Here is a 20,794-nt window from a genome sequence, read left to right as displayed (position 1 = left end):
CACTGGACGTTAAGCGAGATGAAGTATACCGCCAAGTAATTGGTATTCCGATAGAGACAAACTGCGACCCTTTAATAGCAGGTTTGTCACTACTGTGATGAATCAATTTACTTTTTAAAACTGTATACAGATCCAAATAAAAAAACACATTTTTCTTGGTAGATATTCGTAATAACACCGATATTTATGTTTTATTTCTCTGTATACAATCAGTGTTTACATAAACAAATACATGTAATTTAGCCACCATCAGTCATACTTACATATTCAAAATTTACATGTTATAGCGATGGATTCTTTTTTCAACTTGTTCCAAAATTGTGATTAACTAGAAATAAGGAATTATTTGAATCTGCAATAATTTTGAATTCTGGAAAATTGATAAAGAATGATGAAAACTAACCCATGGCTAAGGTTAATTTTACTTTCACTGATATTTCAGTATGAACTAACTAACCCCTCTTAGCCATGCGCGCATGGCTAACCCTATTTAGTTGGGTAAGTTTTCATCATACATTTCATATCAATTTTCCAGAATTCAAAATTATTCTAGATTCAAATAATTCCTTGTTTAGACGACTTTTTCTTTCTTTTAAACAAAATTAATTGCCTTGATACATGTATTTTGAATTAATATAAAATGAAAATTATTGAAACATGTTATTTTATATATACATAAAAATCCGAATAGATGAAGTTAAACAGTGCTATTAGGTCATTTTTAACTTGCAGTGCGGAGTGAGCTTTTTGTACATGTTGAAAGCATCACTGTGAATTTTAGACGAAGACCAGCAAAAAAAGCTGTGTTAATTTGCTGGGATTTTATCAAGTACATATAAAGATTTTGTGTCATGAATCTATACAACATATCCTCCTTTTTGATAAAGATATAGTAATTGTCATGAATCTATACAACATATCCTCCTTTTTGATAAAGATATAGTAATTGTCATGTATCTATACAACATATCCTCCTTTTTGATAAAGATAGAGTAATTGTCATGAATCTATACAACATATCCTCCTTTTTGATAAAGATATAGTAATTGCCATTAATCTATGCAACATATCCTCCTTTTTGATAAAAATAGAGTAATTGTCATGACTCTATACAACATATCCTCCTTTTTAATAAAGATATAGTAATTGTTATGAATCTATACAACATAATTATCCTCCTTTTTGATAAAGATATAGTAATTGGCATGAATCTATACAATATATCCTCCTTTTTGATAAAGATATAGTAATTGTCATGAATCTATACAACATATCCTCCTTTTTGATAAAGATAGAGTAATTGTCATGAATCTATACAACATATCCTCCTTTTTGATAAAGATAGAGTAATTGTCATGAATCTATACAACATATCCTCCTTTTTGATAAAGATATAGTAATTGTTATGAATCTGTACAACATAATTATCCTCCTTTTTGATAAAGATATAGTAATTGTCATGAATCTATACAACATATCCTCCTTTTTGATAAAGATATAGTAATTGGTGAGTTAATACATTTTCTCCATATGTCTTATTCCATTGGAAAGATTCATACGAGTATCCACAAAAGTGAACAGACCATAACCCGCGTTCTTATTAAACAGGCCAGAAGGGCTAGCTTGACCTGTAATTATTGGCTGTCCTGAATCTATTTGACCCTTTTGTAAAGAGACTTATTATACCCATGCTAGTGATAAGCTGGGGATATATAATATTCATAATGTCGGTCTGTCTGTCCGTCTGTTCGTTTGTAATATATCTACACTCCTTGGGTGCTCTCAAAGTACAGAATGGATTGGAATCCAACCAATAATATGTCTTGTGTGGGTTGTGAAATTGACACCATATGTTTACTAGTATTTTATCTGTTGAGGGTTTATGGGGGAAACTTTGGACCAAAAAAGAGAAAATCAGAAGTAGTATAGTGTAACTACCTGCAGTCCGCAACTCCTCCGCAATCACAAAAGAGTTTAACGTAAAAGTTGTATGAGATACTAATTAAATATTTTAGTTGCGCATCATATATTTATTTTCTGCAAGGTGGGGCCCCCCGAGGGGGATTATTGACGGGTCCAAATAGAAATATCATTAATATACGATAACACCTGCTAAACCACAATTCCTTCCAAACTAATAATTTTACATTGAGTACTATGATCAATTGCCGAAATTGGATTTTTTTTATATTTTGTAAATATAAGATTTTGGTTTAAGCAAAACCAAATGGCATTCAAAGATTTTTGCCACTTCAGAAAATATTGACTGTTAAAAATTAGCAAATTTCACCATTTCACTTTGTTGAAATAGTTATTTCTTTTTATAGTGATTAAGATTATAACACAATGTTGACTGCTGTACCCCAGTCTTTGACAATTTTACCTATTATGTCTGTTTGTTTTGCTCACACATTGTTGTCAATATAATAGAATTCCATGCGACTGTCATGCAAGTGAGATATTTAGCTAGCTATAAAACCAGGTTTAATCTACCATTTTCTTCATAAGGAAATGCCTGTACTAAGTCAGGAATATGACAGTTGTTTTCCGTTCGTTTGGTGTGTTTGAGCTTTTGATAAAGGACTTTCCCTTTTGAATTTTCCTTGGAGTTCGGTATTTTTCGATATTTTACTTTTTAGCACTTTCGTAAAACTTCGGAACTTTAGACCAGAATGAGCAAAATATATAATATAGGGAAAAAATTAACCTGAGGTATTAGCATATTTTGACAATTGAAATACAGTTTTACAACATATTTTTACCAATAAAACAGTACACTGATGATAATCACTGATATTTATCAGCTAAAACTGCTGAAATTGGCTAATTTTCAGCTTCATTTTGACCTTAAATGGCTATATATAGATGGCTCTCCATAAAGAGACTACCATTGAATATTTTTGAAAAAATGTTTTGCACAGAGAGTATTTGCCTCCAAGGTTTCATGTATGCAAACTTTCAGGTCAATATGATAACATTGCATTTGGAGCCTATTGCGTGGTTTTTTGGCAGACTGGCTCTTAATGTATTTTTTTCTTTCTTTAATGGTGCTGTTCCGTTCGTTTCTTTTTATGGATTGCACATGTTGAGATTGTCCGAATCGCACATGTTTGTACAGGGGTCTTGGATTTTAATGAACGTAAAATTTGCATGGCTAAAATAATTTTACAACAAGCATATAGATTTTTTATTTTGGATAGAATCACGAAATGGGGCGAAAGATACCAAGGGGACATTCAATACCAATGATTCTAGAGAAACTGACAACGCCATGCCAAAGAAACCCGAAAGACGGAGATAAAACCAACAACTTAAAAAAACACGACATAGTAAACTAAAGGCTGATCAGCAGGAAAACCTTCAAAAACTGTGGTGATCTCAGGTGCTCCGGAAGGGAAAACAAAAACTATTCCACTATTGGCACCCATCGTGTTACTCATTTTTATGAACTAATTCAGTGATGAGTCTGATTCGGCGATGTCACAATATTTAAGAAAAGAGCATGCGATTATGGAACATATCCGTGATCATCTGTGACACAAAAATGTCCCATAACGCCAACCAATGCAATTCATGATGGCGTCCGTTAAACTCTCGAACAAATGACTCTAACTTTACTGCTTTGACCAATTGGTTCAATAGCTAATTTGTAGGCAGCAAAAATATAGTTTTATTGAAGAAGTATGATTCCAGCGTTATACGATATATTATCTATAAAGCTAACAAGTTTAGGAATTGTCCTTTCAAATGTTCTCTATGGAATTATTCACTTATTGATACAGTTTATAATTATACCGTTTTTGTTTAACTAATAAATCTGATATTTTTGGGGTAATCATCAGTTTGTTAAAGTATAATAGTTTGATGCAATACCAGAATATTTCTTTAGTTGGTCTTTTTATTATTTAAATTTTGTAATGGGCATTGCACAGGACCGATTGCCTGTAGTAATAATAAAGTTTCATTATGAAATCTTCTAGGAAGTAAATCAACCGATATTAGAGTGAAGGACGGCTTAATTCTTTATGAGCAGGTTAAGGTACTTTGAGCTTGGTTTAAGTAACTGTGAGCAATGTTTGATACGATAAAATATTGACTAATATTTTTCTTTTGTTTTGTTATGTAAGAGTTAAATGCTTTTCCTGTACTGATTTGTTTTGCCTAATCTAAATGTATTTGTTGTTAGTTCTAATGATCGAGAAAAAAATAGGTGAGAGTTCAGATCGCAAGAAAATGTCCAAAGTCAGGAACTTCGTCAGTGGTTGTCTTGTATCTTATCTAAATGCTTCTTTGCCCAATTGATGTTTTTTAGCTTTTAATTTGCGTAAACCTCATATATATACATTGGTCGACATTCAAACTCTGGTGTCACTATTCCTAGGTGGCAAATATGGGATGCAACTTGTAAACTTTTATTTTCTAAATAAATACCTAATGGCAGCATGTTCCCGCGCTTGCAATTGTCAAAGTTCATATGTTAATAAATATAATGTCGGAATTTAATGTACAGATGCAGCTGAATAAGTTATGTACAAAATGTAAATACACATCACCATATTAATGCGAGCGTTTAAATAAGAATGCAATACATATTTTGATTTCTTCTAAAAATAAATAAAGCTGGCAAGTATCCCAAAACAAATAGTTTTGCTTCAATTACTCTCAAATAGTATTGCTCCAATTACTCTCCATCGTAGAATCTGTTCTTAGAACCTTGGACTATTGTGAGGACTTCTCCATACACCAGTCATTTCCGGTATCTGAATTTTATCAAGAGACTCTTCTTTCAGTGTTTTCTGTACATCTGTTGCCACGACAACGAGAGCGTCCATGAGTTTTGTCCATGAAGTTTTATGCAGTTCTGTCAAATATGTACTCTTCATTGTTTCTTTAACCATCGATGTCATTACCGATCCCATCCACTGAAATATAAATCAGGTTCTTTTTAATTATGTGTATGTGCACATTCACACCAGGTCACTGTATAATTTTCATATGAAAAGTCCTGTTGGTAGCTAGATTAAGCGCTCACAAACATGTTTAAACCGTCATAGTCTGTATGTGCCTGTCTGAAGTCAGAATCATGTTCTTTTATGATTGTCGTTTGTTGCTGTCTGCCTAATTTATATTTTGTTCGTTGTGTTTGGCATACATCAGACCGTTATTTTTTTGTCTTTTGAATTGTTTCCATTTTGTCATGCTGTGGCTTTTTGTAGCTTACTATACGGTATGAGTTTTGCTCATTGTTGAAGAACGTACGATGACTTATAATTGCTTTAATCCACGGTATTTGATTTCTATTGGAATTTCGTCTCATTGGCAATCGTACCACATCTCCTTATTGTATTTCAATGTACTTAAACTGACCATAAGAATTCAATCCATCGTACACTCTTTTATCGGTTTGCAAACTTCATAGAAAGTTTCATCCAGCAACGTTACATCTTTGTCATATTTGTTTTTCGTAAATTGTTTTGTTATAAATTAGGCCGTTAGTTTTCTCAATTGGATTGTTTCATATTTTTCACGGCGGGGTCTTTTATAGCCGACTATACGGTATGGGGTTTTCTCATTGCTGAAGGCCGTACGGTTGCCTATAATTGCTTACATCCACTTCCTTTGAACGTTGGTGGATAGTTGTCTCATTGGCAATCATACCAAATCTCCTTATTGTATATCAAAGTACTTAAACTGACCATAAGAAATCAACCCATCCTACATTCTTTATCGGTTTACAAACTTCATAGATTTCATACAGCAACGTTATAAAGAGTACAGAAAGACACGATTTTGTGCAATTTGTTTGCATTATAAACGTTAAACTTTTAACTCTTACTATATATATATATATATATATATATATATATATATATATAATATATGATTTGCATATGTACAAATATTTAAATGTGATTGGTCTGTCATAATATATTTACACTTCGATGGACCATGTTGCCGAAACACATATATATATATATGTAAACCCCCAGTGTATGTTCATGAACCTTACATATGAATGGTATCCTTTAATTCTAAGCAAGTTGAAAATGGAGAAAGAAAAAATAACAAATGTTTTGGATTGAGAATGGTAAGGATTAAACACATTTTTCTAGAGGTTATAGATCATGTGTAAACTGGGTCGCTGACTCACAACTTTACATATTTTATACAAGTTCATTCAGTGTGTAGGTTAAACCTTTAAACGGCCAGTTTACACATCAATAACCTTTAAACCTATACATAATAAATATTGACTTTCGCTAGATTTAAAGTACCTTAAAATGTTTTGGTCCCAATGCACGTCTGTGATGAGCTTTACATGTGTTGACCATCAAGTCCTCAAGAGTATCCGGATCATCAACAGCATCTATATACTCCGTTAGTTTGTACATGTATGATAAAGCTAGACCTCGAAAGCGTTTATTTGCAGGCATATCTTGTTCTCGGAGGTCCTTGAATTCTTTGTAGAAAGCTTTAGATTCTGGGTGCATTTTGAAAAGTCTGAAAGAACAAAGAACTATTTAACCAATGCTAATGTACATGTTTTAACACGTTTTGATCCCAGTCGCACGCACTGCGAGTGATTTATTTATAGCTTCGACCGTTCGTCCGTCAGAATTACAACAATAATGGCATAGAGCTTTCATCATGTTCATACTTTTATCTCATTTTCTCATCATAATTATTATCGTTACCAATGTATACGGTCATTTTGATTTGACAATTTTGACATGAGTTAAGACCTTGTGAATGAATAAAACACCTTTGAGACTGTTTGCCAGAAAGCGTTGATACTTGTTCGGATTGTTTGTCAGTATGAGAAGTTAAACAAACTATACCATCATTCTTATTTGACAATTTCTGCAGCAGTTATGGGACTTTGATCATTTGTTATATATCGTATCCCAATGACACATGCTGAAAGCAACTCCTCTGAGATCGTTTGACAGCTCTCATACCTGGTATGATTGTTTGTCGTCAAATCATGACTTGGCGAAACTATAAACAAACTGCACTGTTATTTCAGTTTGCAATTTTCTTCTTTTCTTCTGGAACTTTGGCACTCCTCAGCCTATTGACGCATACTCGCACCTTGTGCCGGACTGTATTCATAAGAATGCAACAACGGGGGACATTTCGCTAGGAAGCAGCCGTTGAACACTGCAATTCAAATCATCGTCATTGGTATGCACTGATGTAGTTAGCCTATTTTGGCACAAATGTTTTAGAACTTTCGGTTTTTAATGCTCTGCAGGGTCGTAATTGGTTTGACCATCCGACTATTATCCTTCGAGTGTCACTGTTTTTGTGTAGACGAAACGCGAGTCTGGCTTACTAAATTATAAGGCTAGTATTTCAGATGATTTTTATTTGTTGTTGTTTAAAATTACTATTTCGATTTAAATAATATGGACACAACTTAAATTGTACTTAAGCGAGAAGCCAGTTGTTGGTTGGGGTTTTTTTTTGTTACTATTTCTGTCCGTTTTCGTTTCCTGTGTGACTTTCCTGGATTTACTCTGATGATTTTAGAATGACGTTTCTTGCTGAAAACACTGGAAAGAACAATACGCTGAACTTGCCTTGCCTTGCATTTACAATATCCACATATTTTCTTACTTATATAGCTTAAAGGCTTTACCTGACAATAATACTTAATGCTTCTGAATTGATTTAATTCCTTGTAAATATCAGAATGGTCCCGTCTTCTTTCAAATTGACTATTTCAGTATTGAAATAAGAATAACATACATGTCTAACATAAAGTGAAAACAAAACAACAATACGTGTGTACGTTACGATGTTTACTTTAACATATAAGAAACAACCTATGTAATCGTCTCTGAAATATGTCTGTAATATCGGCTGTTGTAAGTTAAGCAAATGTATTATTATTTTATTTTATTTTCTCTCTATCTTCATACCATTTCTAAAATCAGAGAATATCGTGTATTGCGCTTTGGTCCGTTATCGTCAAAATTAGTTTAAATACAGATTCCAGTGTTATAACATGCGGCTGTAAAGAAATATTTCACGACAAACCAAAATAGTGCGATATAAGACGATATACAATAATCTTAGAGGCTATGTAAAAATGTAATTTGAATCTTATTGGAGTAGAAATACATTTTAGAATTTCTTTTCTAGCAAACATTCACGACAGCGAATTAATTTATAGAGGTAAACAATGACGCAAATGTTGCAAAAACAGCTAAATTGGTAATTGTTATTCGTTTTATGATACCATGATGTATTGTTCGGCTTGTTTGTTAATGCATAGATATAGGCTACTTGGTATAAGAAGATGTGGTATGAGTGCCAATGAGACAACTCTCCATCCAAGTCACAATTTGTAAAAGTAAACCATTATAGGTCAAAGTACGGCCTTCAACACGGAGCCTTGGCTCACACCGAACAGCAAGCTATATAGTATGGAACGCCATGACTGTCTTCTAATATTGATTGTTTAATATGTTCGGTGCTTTATGCATTATTTTCAGTTGTATTTATATTAGGTTCAGTAGTTTTCATATTCTGTTCAGTAGTTTTGACATTATGTTCAGTAGTTTTGACATTACGTTCGGTGCTTTGGTTATTATGTTCAGTAGTTTCATTATTATATGCAGTGGTATTTAAATTATGTTCGGTACTTCTGACGTTATATTCAGTGCATTTTGCATTATGTTCAGTACTTTCGACATTATGTTCAGTACTTTCGACATTATGTTCAGTAGATTCAATATTATTTGCAGTACATTATGTATTACATTCAGTGGTCCCGGTTTCTTTTTATTCGGTGGATTATTCATTATGTTCAGTAAAAGCATCAGTATTGTACTCGGTTCAATGAACTATATGTTCAGTAGTTGTATCATTATGATGATGCAGTAAAAATTGGGAAATCAATAACGGAAATTGTTGGAAACAAAAACGAACGCGGACATTTTTGACGGACGTTTTCTTCATGGACACTTTTACGGGATGGAATGAAAATGGAAGAAATGGAAGCAGTATTAAATTGGTTTGTTTTACGTGGAACGTTGGCAATTTTCACAAGGAAAAAAATACTCCTGACTTAATTTGTAAGATTCATGATTGATTGATTGTTGTTTTCTGAACGTATAGTGGCAAATATTTCACGCATATTTATGACGGAGAGAAGAATTTTTAAACAAAAAATAAGAAGTTGCATGCATTGTCGTTGATACACCATGACCTTAGAGAGACAACAAAAAGACAAACAGCAAAAAAAATTTATATAAAAACATATTCTATAGCTTTTGTATTCCTAGAGGGTAGCCCTGTTTGTTGGTTGGTTGTAGCATACTAATCTCATGCACCGACTTTTAAGAGACCACCAAAAATCTCCTTCTGAGTATTCTTATTGTATTCTGCATCCTACCCCGCTAATAGGCGCTTAAATATCAGATATTTATTTGAAATAACCCAAGATAAATGAGGTCGTGGATGAGGTTTACAGAATAGAGAATAATGCCCCTACCCCCAAAAAAGAGAAGGTGGGCAAAACATAAAGAATAGAGAATAAAGGGGTGCTTCAAAAAAAAATGTTTAAAACTTTGGAAAAAGGTAAAAAAAAAAAAAGTGATTACAGACATTTTCTGCATACCGAATTTATTATTGATATGGAATGAAATGTTGAACTGGTCGTAATCAGAACTGGTTAATTGATGTTACCATGCAAATTATGTACATTCGATATTTTCCTCGAAAATCACGATCTTGCACGAGTTAACAAATCTTGACGTACTATTTCGTCTACTATTGCAGACAAAGATAATCATACATTCTTCTCCTGCATTGTGTCAGAAATTATTACAACAAAGATAAATTACTACAACAAAGATAAAACAGTTCGTGATAGAGTTCAGACAAAAATGACAGCAAAAAGCTCTGCAATAGCAGACAAGAGTGCACACGCTGAAATGTCTCGCCTTCTTTTCTAATCATTGATATTATGTTGATAGTCCTAAATATAAAGCTTTCTTACAACTGTCACATAAACTTAACATTAACCAAGAAAACTAAACATTGACCAATGAACCATGAAAATGAGGTCAAGGTCAGATGAACCATGCCAGGCAGGCATGTACAGCTAACAATTCTTCCATACAACAAATATAGTTGACCTATTGCTTATAGTTTAAGAAAAACAGACCAAAACACAAAAACTTAACACTGAGCAATGAACTGTGAAAATGAGGTCAAGGTCAAATAAAAACTGCGCGACTGACATAAAGATCATAAAATATTTCCATACACCAAATATAGTTGACCTATTGAATATAGTATTAGAAAAAAAAGACCAAAACTCAAAATCTTACCTTTGACCACTTAACCATGAAAATGAGGCCAAGGTCAAATGACACCTGCCAGACTGACATGTACATCGTAAAATATTTCCATACACCAAATATAGTTGACCTACTGCATACAGTATAAGAAAAACAAACCAAAACACAAAAACTTAACATTGAGCAATGAACCGTAAAAATGAGGTCAAGGTCAAATAAAACTTGCCAGACAGACATGAACATCGTACAATATTTCCATACACCAAATACAGTTGACCTATTGCAAACAGTATTAGAAAAACAGACCAAAACACAAAAACTAAACTATGACCACTGAACCATGAAAATGAGGTCAAGGACAGATGACACCTGCCAGTTTGACATGTACCCCTTACTATCATAACATACACCAAATATAGTAGACCTATTGCTTATAGTATCTCAGATATGGACTTGACCACGAAAACTTAACCTTGTTCACTGATCCATGAAATGAGGTCGAGGTCAAGTGAAAACTATCTGACGGGCATGAGGATCTTGCAAGGTACGCACATATCAAATATAGTTATCCTGTTATTTATAATAAGAGAGAATTTAACATTCCAAAAAATCTGAACTTTTTTTTCAAGTAGTCACTGAACCATGAAAATGAGGTCAAGGACATTGGACATGTGACTGACGGAAACTTCGTAACATGAGGCATCTATATACAAAGTATGAAGCATCCAGGTCTTCCACCTTCTAAAATATAAAGCTTTTAAGAAACTAGCTAACGCCGCCGCCGCCGTAGCCACCTCCGCCACCGTAGCCACCGCCGCCACCGCCGGATCACTATCCCTATGTCGAGCTTTCTGCTACAAAAGTCGCAGGCTCGACAAAAAACCAGAAAACAACTAGTCATAAATATCATACATTCAAAGAGCTACATTGAAATTTATGCTGGTATGCAAGGGTATAGAATGAAATATTGTACAAAGTGCTACAAAAAATGAACATTGAGTATCAGTATGGTTCATTTATTAAGATTTTTTATCTTCCAAATTCAAGCTGTTTACACAAAAACTAACTAGTTCTAAGTGTAAATATGATTACCATAGACTGTCTATTAGACAGGTAATGAATATCAAAATACAAAGTGCAAAACTTTAATTATGTGCAAATTTTCACGATTTCTGTACAGTTATGTTTCTTATTATTTTAAAGTAATGCATAAAACATGACCCCTTTTGTTTAATAAGAGACAAACTACCCAAACCAATAACTTAATATCTGTTCTTGAACAGAGCGTTTAAAAACATATTTCGGGATTTAGTCTCTAGATCCACCAAAGATAGCCAGAATGAAGAGGAATAGATTGACAATATCCAGTTACATGTACAGGTTCGAGGCTAATCCGTGTTACCATGAATTATCATTGATATGGTCATATTTATGAATCAACTTTCTCTATTCTGTAAACCTCATCCACAACCTCATTTATCTTGGGTTATTTCAAATAAATATCTGATATTTAAGCGCCTATTAGCGGGGTAGGATGCAGAATACTATAGGAGTATCTGCAAGGAGATTTTTCGTGGTCCCCTAAAAGTCGGTGCATGAGATTAATATGCTACAACCAACCAACAAAAAGGGTTACCTACTAGGAATACAAAAGCTATTATAGAATATGTTTTTATATTTTATTTTTTGCTGTTTGTCTTTTTGTCGTCTCTCTAAGGTCATGGTGTATCAACGACAACGCATGCAACTTCTTATTTCTTGTTTGAAAATTCTTCTCTCCTCATAAATATGCGTGAAATATTTGCCACTGTACGTTCAGAAAACAACAAACAATCAATCAATCATGACATCTTACAAATTAAGTCAGGAGTATTTTTTTTCCTTGTGAAAATTGCCAACGTGTCAACGTAAACCAAACCAATTTAATACTGCTTCCATTTTTTCCATTTTCATTCCTGATCCCGTTAAAGTGTCCATGAAGAAAACGTCCGTCGAAAATATCCGCATTCGTTTTTTTCTGAAAATTTCCGTTATTGATTTCCCGACTTTCATTGCATCATCATAATGATACAACTACTAAACATATAGTTCATTGGACCGATTATAATACTGATGCTTTTACTGAACATAATGAATAATCTACCGAATATAAAGAAACCGGGACCACTGAATGTAATACATAATGTACTGCAAATAATATTGAATCTACTGAACATAATGTCGATGGTACTGAACATTATGAAAAATGCACTGAATATAACGTCAGAAGTACCGAACATAATTTAAATACCACTGCATATAATAATGAAACTACTGAACATAATAACCAAAGCACCGAACATAATGTCAAAACTACTGAACATAATGTCAAAACTACTGAACATAATATGAAAACTACTGAACAAAATATAAATACTACTGAACGTAATGCATAAAGCACCGAACATAGTTAACAATCAACATCAGAAGACTGTCATGGCGTTCCATAATATAGGGCCCCAAAAATGGCTAGTGTAAAACCATTCAAACAGGAAAACCAACGGTCTAATCTATATAAAAAACGAGAAACGAGAAACACTTATGAACCACATCAATAAACGACAACCACTGAACATCAGGTAAAGCCTCTTTCAGCGACCGTAGCCAGTTTTTATTGGTGATAGCAGGCGAAGTACCGGGACAGAACCACCAACCTTCGGCGGAAAAACTGTCAATCCTTTACAATTAAGATCGCGGAGTCCAACAAATCTCACCACGAGTGGGCCATAGCTATTTATATGACATGCTGTATAGGTATAAATGAAAGGTTTATAGTTTCATTCTATAGAATGTTGTTATATCACATTATAATAGATATAAGAAGATAAAATGTCTGTGAATGTAAATGTCATGATGAGTTTTAAGGACACTAATTTTGGAGTAATAAATCGTTTACTTTCATTTTTTGATAGCTTATTATCATCTCAATTTGTTTCCCATCACGGAAGTCTGTTTGTTGAAATCAAAATCGTAATGGATTTAATATCTAACCTTTCATCAGTATATTAGATATTTGTATAGAAATAAAATTACTTTAATTTCAGACATTATAACTTTAATTTTTTTTCAATTATGATAGTAATAACTATGTTGAGTAACTTATATATTATAATTAAGGTTCTCTAATAATTATAATCTTACTCAAAGAAATGGTTAATTGTATGCAGCAAAAGCTTCGTCAAAAATTTGAAAAAAGATATAATTAGTTGTCATAAGTATGAAATTCCAACATATATATTCAATTTGGGATTACACTGAATTCGCTTATGTTTTTGAAATAAATGAATGGAGTGACCTTCGATCGCTTGAAGGTTATTTACAATAGAATATTATCTCGTGTTTACTTTCTTCTCTTCGTAGCAACCATTTGTTTTCCTTATGGGAAAAGGAACTTAGAAATTTTTGAGAGTCCTTGAACTGTTTTTATATGAATATATATACATGTACTAGTCAACAGGCTATATTAGGCAATTCATTTTCCATATAAAATGAAATTTGATACACAGTACCAAGCTAAAGAATTGCCTAAATGGTCTAATCATAATTTACAGAGTGTTGTTTTCTTATCAAAACCATTGATTTAGTCAAAAACGCGAAAAAAATTATTTGCAATTTTACTAATTTCAAGAGTCAATTTCTTCACCCAAAATTTAAAAAAGTGATATTAAAACTTAAAACATAAACATGGTCTTAGTCAATATTTTGAATGCCTTTGCTGATGTTTGAATTTTAAATTTAATGTTGAATTTCTTATCATGGTTTTTGATATTTTCATAGATCTCTAAATCGAACATTTGTGAAATATTCCAAATGCAATATCAATATCAACTTTTAATTCATTGAGTTCTTTTCATAAGAACAAAAAGTTTGAATATTTTTACTTTTTAAAAAAATTTCAAGCAGAGAGAGAATGAAATGAATAAATTATGGGAATAGTAAGTTATCGTGATATCTAAAGACGACTTATCTGTACTCTGTCAATGAAGTTCATTTCTAAACATAAATTTATCTACTGATATATTAACATAATATTGAAATGAAAAGTTAAAAATTATACATTTTAAGCATAAATAGTAAGGCGAATAAAGATAGATATTGTGTTGAAAATCAAAATGTATAAAAAAGGATGTGAGGTACATGTATAAATGTAAATAAAACAGTCACCTGACGACTAGAAAAATATATAAAGGGCAGAATACTCTTTCAAGATTAGACAGGTTTCTGTACAATATATCAATCTCTAAATCGCCCAAAGACGAGAAAGGCGGGGATGAATTTAGCCGAGACTATGAAATATATGTTATCAACACCAAATTGTCCAAATGACCCAAAATAAACCAAAAAAAAAACCAAAAAAAAAACCCCATTAAAATCTAACAAAAAACATATTCCTGAATTGGAATATGTGGCGGGGTTAAAGTAGTATTCCATCTGAACCACCCCTTTTATTCATCTCAAACAGTGAAATAATGTACAATAGAAATCATTACATGAATAGCCTCTAACTTGATAAAAACGGTATAAGATAGATTAGAGTCGGCAAGTCAAATCAATAAACACTTTTCAGGCTTTCACACAATTCAGATGCATGGATACATTTTGGCTCGCTCTAAATGTTCGTTTATACATTACATTAACCCAACCCCCCTTTTCCAAAAAAACCCAACAAAAAACAAAAACTGTGTAAACTTTCTACTACAGACTAGCAGATTGTACATTGTTGGGGTAAATTTCAGACCAAGAAGAAGAAGACCGGCCGTATTATATAAACAATACACAAATATGGATGTCTCTGTACATAGGAAAAAATATGTAAAAATGAGATTGTATTTTTATATTTGAGTTTACATTTTCAGTAAAATCTATACGATCATTTAAACCAGCACACATTTTAAGACCCACAAATCTCCTTAAAAGTACGTAGATCTTTATTGCGTAAATTATAATATCTTGAAAAAGACGTAGATTTGAAACATTATGGTTGATTTTCAAATACTACAAATGTTCTCTTAAGGAATAAATTTGTTTCTTTTACAATGTGGGTAACTTTTTTTCTTTTCATCAATCACACAGATCTGAAATTCTACTTTGATCGTACAGTGCTGTACTTAAAATTTTCAGTTTTTTTATTCTCATGACTATTTTCTCAATTTGTCAACCCTATTTCTCTTTTCTTTTTTCTTGGGTTTTGGTATTGATCAGAATGTTAGAAATGAGGCATTAATTGAGTAGGTTTACTTACTTCATCAGCATTTTAATTCCATTGTTTGTTTTATCTCCCCATAGAACATACCAACTTTCTTTTAGTGCCCGGATTTCGTCTTTTGAAAACACTAAAGCTTTGCGTATTGACATGATCAATATTGGACTGCAAAATAAAAAAAGTAAAAATAAAACAATTGAATATAAAGAAAAGAAGGTGGTATGATTGTCAATGAGACAATTCTCCACCAAAGACAAAATGATGTAGAATTTTTAAACAACTATAGGTTACCGTACGGCGTGAAGCCCATTTTCTAATTCCAACAAAAATCAAAGCTGGTTCTAATATAAAATTGAATTTGTCCAATTGAATATCTAGAGCTCTGTTGAATATCTATATCATCATTTAATTATTTTGGTATTTCAGAAAATATATAATTATAATAACAGTTGAAACAAATGAACATATATATATACCTACGTTAATTTTTCAATGTACGTTCCATGTCAAAATATGATATAAAATAAGTACAAATGTATAAACTTAATCATGTCATTTCAAATGTTATCTAATGAACTATGGAAGATTCTTTCAAATCGTTTTAACCAATTTCTTTATGTATTTTAAATCAAAAGCGGATGAATGAAAATCAAATTCGTCGCACCGAGCTCGTTTATTTTAAAATGAAAAGACCTATACAAAAGGGGAATAGTATCCTTTGTATGAATAAGTAAAGAAAATATCCTTTGATTATTTTTTCGGTGTTTAGATGTTGTGTTAATAGAATGGAGCGTAAAATATCATAGGCAATGATACTTCTCGTGATTGCATCGCTTTCTGTAAATATGTTTACCTTGGTGATGTTCAGTTGAGCAGTGAAAATCTGTAATATTTTATTAGTTAGCACTCACTTAAATACGAACTGTTCATGATTTTTCTGACAAAAAAGAGCTATCCTTTCTTTTCTATTATGTCACGAGGAAACTTACTACATATACCAGTTTTGATGTATTGAATATTTTCTGATGTTAATATTTACCATACAAATATTGTTAAAACATTTCTTTTTATAGGAATTGATTTTATTTGCAAACGATAATTTAAAATCTTGTCAAAATAATGAATATGAATAATTATACATGTATATGATAAATGGATTGATATATGTTTGTGTAACTTAGTCTTTTTCAAGTTCTAAATAAATTACTTTCTAGATAACAAAAAAAAAGGGGGGGATGATGTAACAAAGTGTCAAAATAATGAATATGAATACTAGTATCTATATAATTGGATTGATATTAATATATGTTTGTGTAACTCATAACAAAATAAAAATCAGGATAAAGTAACAAGAAGAAAACCTACAGAAAAAAAGAAATTTTTATACAGATTAATGACTAATACATGAAAAAGTAAAGTCATTAGCACATAGTCTTTTCCGTTTAGCATTCCTTTGTTTTAAGTAACAGTCAAGATCAAGACATCCTTTTGTTTTTCCTAAGCCTGTAGCTGTTTTCTTTTCACATCAGATCTCCCCTTTATCGGTAAATACTCTTAAACCTGGTGATAGTTTGTGTAGCTTTTCGTCCTTCTCTTTACATTTACTCATCTATATTCTTATTGATTTCGTCTTTCTTAGCTTCTAACAGCTACGCACCCTGTGTCTATTAGCTATTTACACTGTAATATGTTTTCTGTCTGTCTCTAACAACTAATCATCCTGTTTCTAACAGCTATTCACCCTAATGCATACACCTTTCACTCTTTTTTAACAGCTATTCACAGTTTCTAACAGCTATTCACCCTAAAGCATACAGCCTTTCAATCTATTTCAAACAGTTATTCACAGTTTCTTACAGCTAGTCATCCTGTTTCAAAACAACTTTTCACTCTGTATCTAATAGCTATTCGCCGTATTTCTAACAGCTATTCACCCTGTCGTGTTTCTAACCGCATTCACACTAATTCAAACTGCTATGCACACCGTCTAACAGCTACTAGTATTTAAACTGTTTCAAACAGCTATTCACACTGTTTCTAGCAGAGAGGCGAACGATACCAAAGGGATTTTATAACTCATAAGTCGAAAACAAACTGATAATGCCATGGCAAAAAACGTAAGACGACAAAATACAAACAGCACACAATCAACAGCAAAGAAAACTAAAGACTGAGCAACACGAACCCCACCAAAAACCGGAAAATAACAAAATAACACTATTCAAACGGTTTTCTGATAGATAGTCAATTTTTACTAGATAATGATGTAAAAGACCTTGAAAATATATCAGATAAATGCCAAGAAATCTTATTATGTTATGTAAAAGTCTTTATAATATTATATGCAGATGATACAGTTATTTTATCTGAGTCAGAGGAGGATCTGCAACATGCATTGGCAGTTTTTGAGCAATATTGTAATGAATGGAAACTCACAGTTAATACAAGTAAAACTAAAATTGTAATTTTCAGTAAAAAGAAATACAAGGTTAAACCAGAATTTAAAATTTATGGTAAAAATATTGATGTCTTAGACTCATATACTTATCTGGGTATTGTATTTAATTATAATGGCTCTTTTTGTTCAGCTAGAAAAAAATTATTGGAACAGTCCAATAAAGCATTGTATGCACTATATAGAAAGATAAGAAATATTGCAATTCCCGTAGATATACAGCTAAAGTTATTTGATTGTCTTATTCTACCTATAATGATTTACTCTAGTGAAGTATGGGGATTTGAAAATAAACAGGGACTGGAACGGATGCACTTGCAGTTTTGTAAAAATATTCTGCACGTGAGAAAAAGTACTCCAAATTTTATGGTTTACGGGGAACTTGGTCGTTATCCCATTGATATTACTATTAAACTACGCATGGTTATGTTTTGGAATGATATGCTTTCAAATGAGAATAAATTATCTAATATTTTATATAGACTTATGTTACAACTTCACCAGAGTAAACCCAAACATCTTAAATGGGTTGCGTACATCAAATCCATTCTTGATGAAAGTGGTCTTACTTTTATATGGAATGATCAGATACCTATGAATAGAGAAATGTTGAAATCTCTTGTCAAACAAAAACTTGTGGATCAGTTTATACAACAATGGTTTTCTGTAATTAATAATTCTTCAAGAGGAGGATTCTATGGTAAATTCAAAAATATATTTGAATTAGAACCCTATCTACTACGATTGGGAAATACTGATAGATTGTATATGGCTAAATTTAGATGCTCAAATCTTAAATTCCCAATTGAAACGGGAAGATGGAAAAAATATTTTAAAAGAAAATAGGATATGTCATCTATGTAATCAAAATATTGGCGACGAATATCATTATATGAGTGTTTGTTCACATCCTAGTGTGTCACTTCTTAGACAAAATCTCGTACCTAATTATTACTTACAATATCCTTCAAGGCAGAAATTAATCGGTTTACTTTCATTGTGCAACATAAAGGTGTATAGGAAAGTATGTACTTTTCTTAGAAAGATTACTTATTTGTTGTAGATACAATTTTTATACATTATATATATATTTAGGTACTCACAATCACTGAATAAATAGGAAGATATCTGTACAAATGTAATCCTTTAAACTTAATAGGTAATATATATATACTGTATATATCTCAATGTCATGAAAATCACGTGCTATTATACATTACTCTGCTGCCGATTTATGTGTATACTTTATCATGTTTTGACCTCTTGTACACGTTTGTGTCTGAGGAAATAAAATATTTTGTCTTGTCTTGTCCTGTTTTTACCGCATTTTGTTTCTAATAGCTATGTACACTATAACTAACAGCACACTGTAATTAACAGCTATTCACGCTGTTTCTAACAGCTATGCACACTGTAACTAACAGCTATTCACGCTGTTTCTAACAGGTATTCAAACTGTTGTAATGATCGGGTTGGTTTAGGCCATGCAAGTTATTATTTTTTTAAATTTATGTCGTTAGGCAAAGGAGAAACGAAAGATAAAAGGGATGTTCCAACTCTAAAAAAATGAAAACAACACGTTATAAATTTCATGTGTCCGAAGCGCTTTTCTGGATTTACCTTCATCAGGAACGCTCAAAGCCAAATATTTGAAAGCCAAGGAAGTATCAGAACCGAAACAGTTGAAAAGCTTTATAACCAAAAAGGACCGAAAAAAAGCCAATCCATCCAAGGTCAACTTTGCCTGAGGAAGTTGAAACCTTAGTTTCTAATAATTTCAAAATTTATTAACGGACAATTTTAGAAAGGTTTGTTATAAATCATGTCAGTACCAAAGCTGATGATACCTTTGGGGACTGATTGTCCACCAGCAGAGATATCGACCCATTGCTGTAAGAAATGAAAACAACATGTTATAAATTTCATGCGTCAGAAGTGCTTTTCTATGTCGAAAATAAACTGACAATGCCATGGCCTAATATGCAGAACTAGGCTCCATAAGGAGCCAATGACGCTCACCTTGATCTATGTGCATAATGTCCACTATCTTATATTGTAGACTAGGATATAAATCATATATTAAAATCTGCTTTTTGTTGAGCTGGAATTTTGATGATTTTTTGTTGTTTCTTTCTATATAATTTTTTTTTGTCCAAAACACAAAAAAAAATATTAAAAATTCGTAAGGGTTCCACGGAACCCAGTGTCTCGCCTACTTTCGCTGTTAATCGCAGGCTTAACAAAAATGAGGAAAAAAATTAATAAAAATATTCCTCTCTATACTATCTTTTGATTGTAAGTAGCTTCTGTCTAAGTTTGGTAAAAATCCAGGATAGTTAATGAATCTAATAAATGTTTTAAAAACTTAAACTGCAGACTATGTAATGTTAACTGGAAGAAAAACTAAGTCCATTTATAAGTAAAATACGGAAAAAATGGAACAAAATTTTAACAAAATTTCCTTCTAGATACTAGCTTTTAATCATAAACAAGCTTCTGTCCAAGTTTGGTACAAATCCAGGATAGTTTAAGAAAGTTGTTAAAATTTTAAAAACTTTAACCACAGAGTGAATGTAATGTTAACTGGCAGAAAAAACTAAGTCCATTTATAAGTAAAATACGGAAAAAATAGAATTTTTTTTTACAAAATTTACTTCTGGATACTATCTTATGATCATAAACAAGCTTCTTTCCAAGTTTGGTAGAAATCCAGGATAGTTTAAGAAAGTTATTAAAATTTCAAAAACTTTAACCACAGAGTGAATGTAATGTTTCTTGGCAGAA

The 20,794-nt window shown here is 32.0% G+C and overlaps 1 protein-coding gene across 1 annotated transcript; it reads right to left on the bottom strand.

The window, feature by feature from the left end:
* Window positions 1–4,398: 4,398 nt before the first annotated feature.
* Window positions 4,399–16,141, bottom strand: LOC127720496 (globin-1-like). The gene is made up of 4 exons (XM_052227084.1): window positions 16,036–16,141; window positions 15,595–15,720; window positions 6,276–6,501; window positions 4,399–4,922 (listed from the first exon to the last, which is right to left on the bottom strand). The coding sequence occupies exons 2-4, from the start codon at window positions 15,705–15,707 to the stop codon at window positions 4,707–4,709; spliced, it is 555 nt and encodes a 184-aa protein (XP_052083044.1). The 5' UTR covers window positions 15,708–15,720; window positions 16,036–16,141; the 3' UTR covers window positions 4,399–4,706.
* Between the last annotated feature and the right edge of the window lie 4,653 nt (window positions 16,142–20,794).

This window comes from Mytilus californianus, unplaced genomic scaffold (genome assembly GCF_021869535.1).
Source record: "Mytilus californianus isolate M0D057914Y unplaced genomic scaffold, xbMytCali1.0.p SCAF_11, whole genome shotgun sequence".
Lineage (NCBI taxonomy): Eukaryota > Metazoa > Mollusca > Bivalvia > Mytilida > Mytilidae > Mytilus > Mytilus californianus.
This window is presented reverse-complemented; position numbering and strand designations above follow the sequence as displayed.

What these genes read in the sequence shown, in the direction of transcription:
- LOC127720496 (XM_052227084.1), bottom strand. Translation starts at nt 15,707, where the DNA reads ATGTCAATACGCAAAGCTTTAGTGTTTTCAAAAGACGAAATCCGGGCA. An exon ending in GGAATTAAAATGCTGATGAA is followed by an intron (nt 6,502 to 15,594) that starts GTAAGTAAACCT and finishes TTGTTCTTTCAG; the next exon opens with ACTTTTCAAAATGCACCCAG. An exon ending in TGGGACCAAAACATTTTAAG is followed by an intron (nt 4,923 to 6,275) that starts GTACTTTAAATC and finishes TTTATATTTCAG; the next exon opens with TGGATGGGATCGGTAATGAC.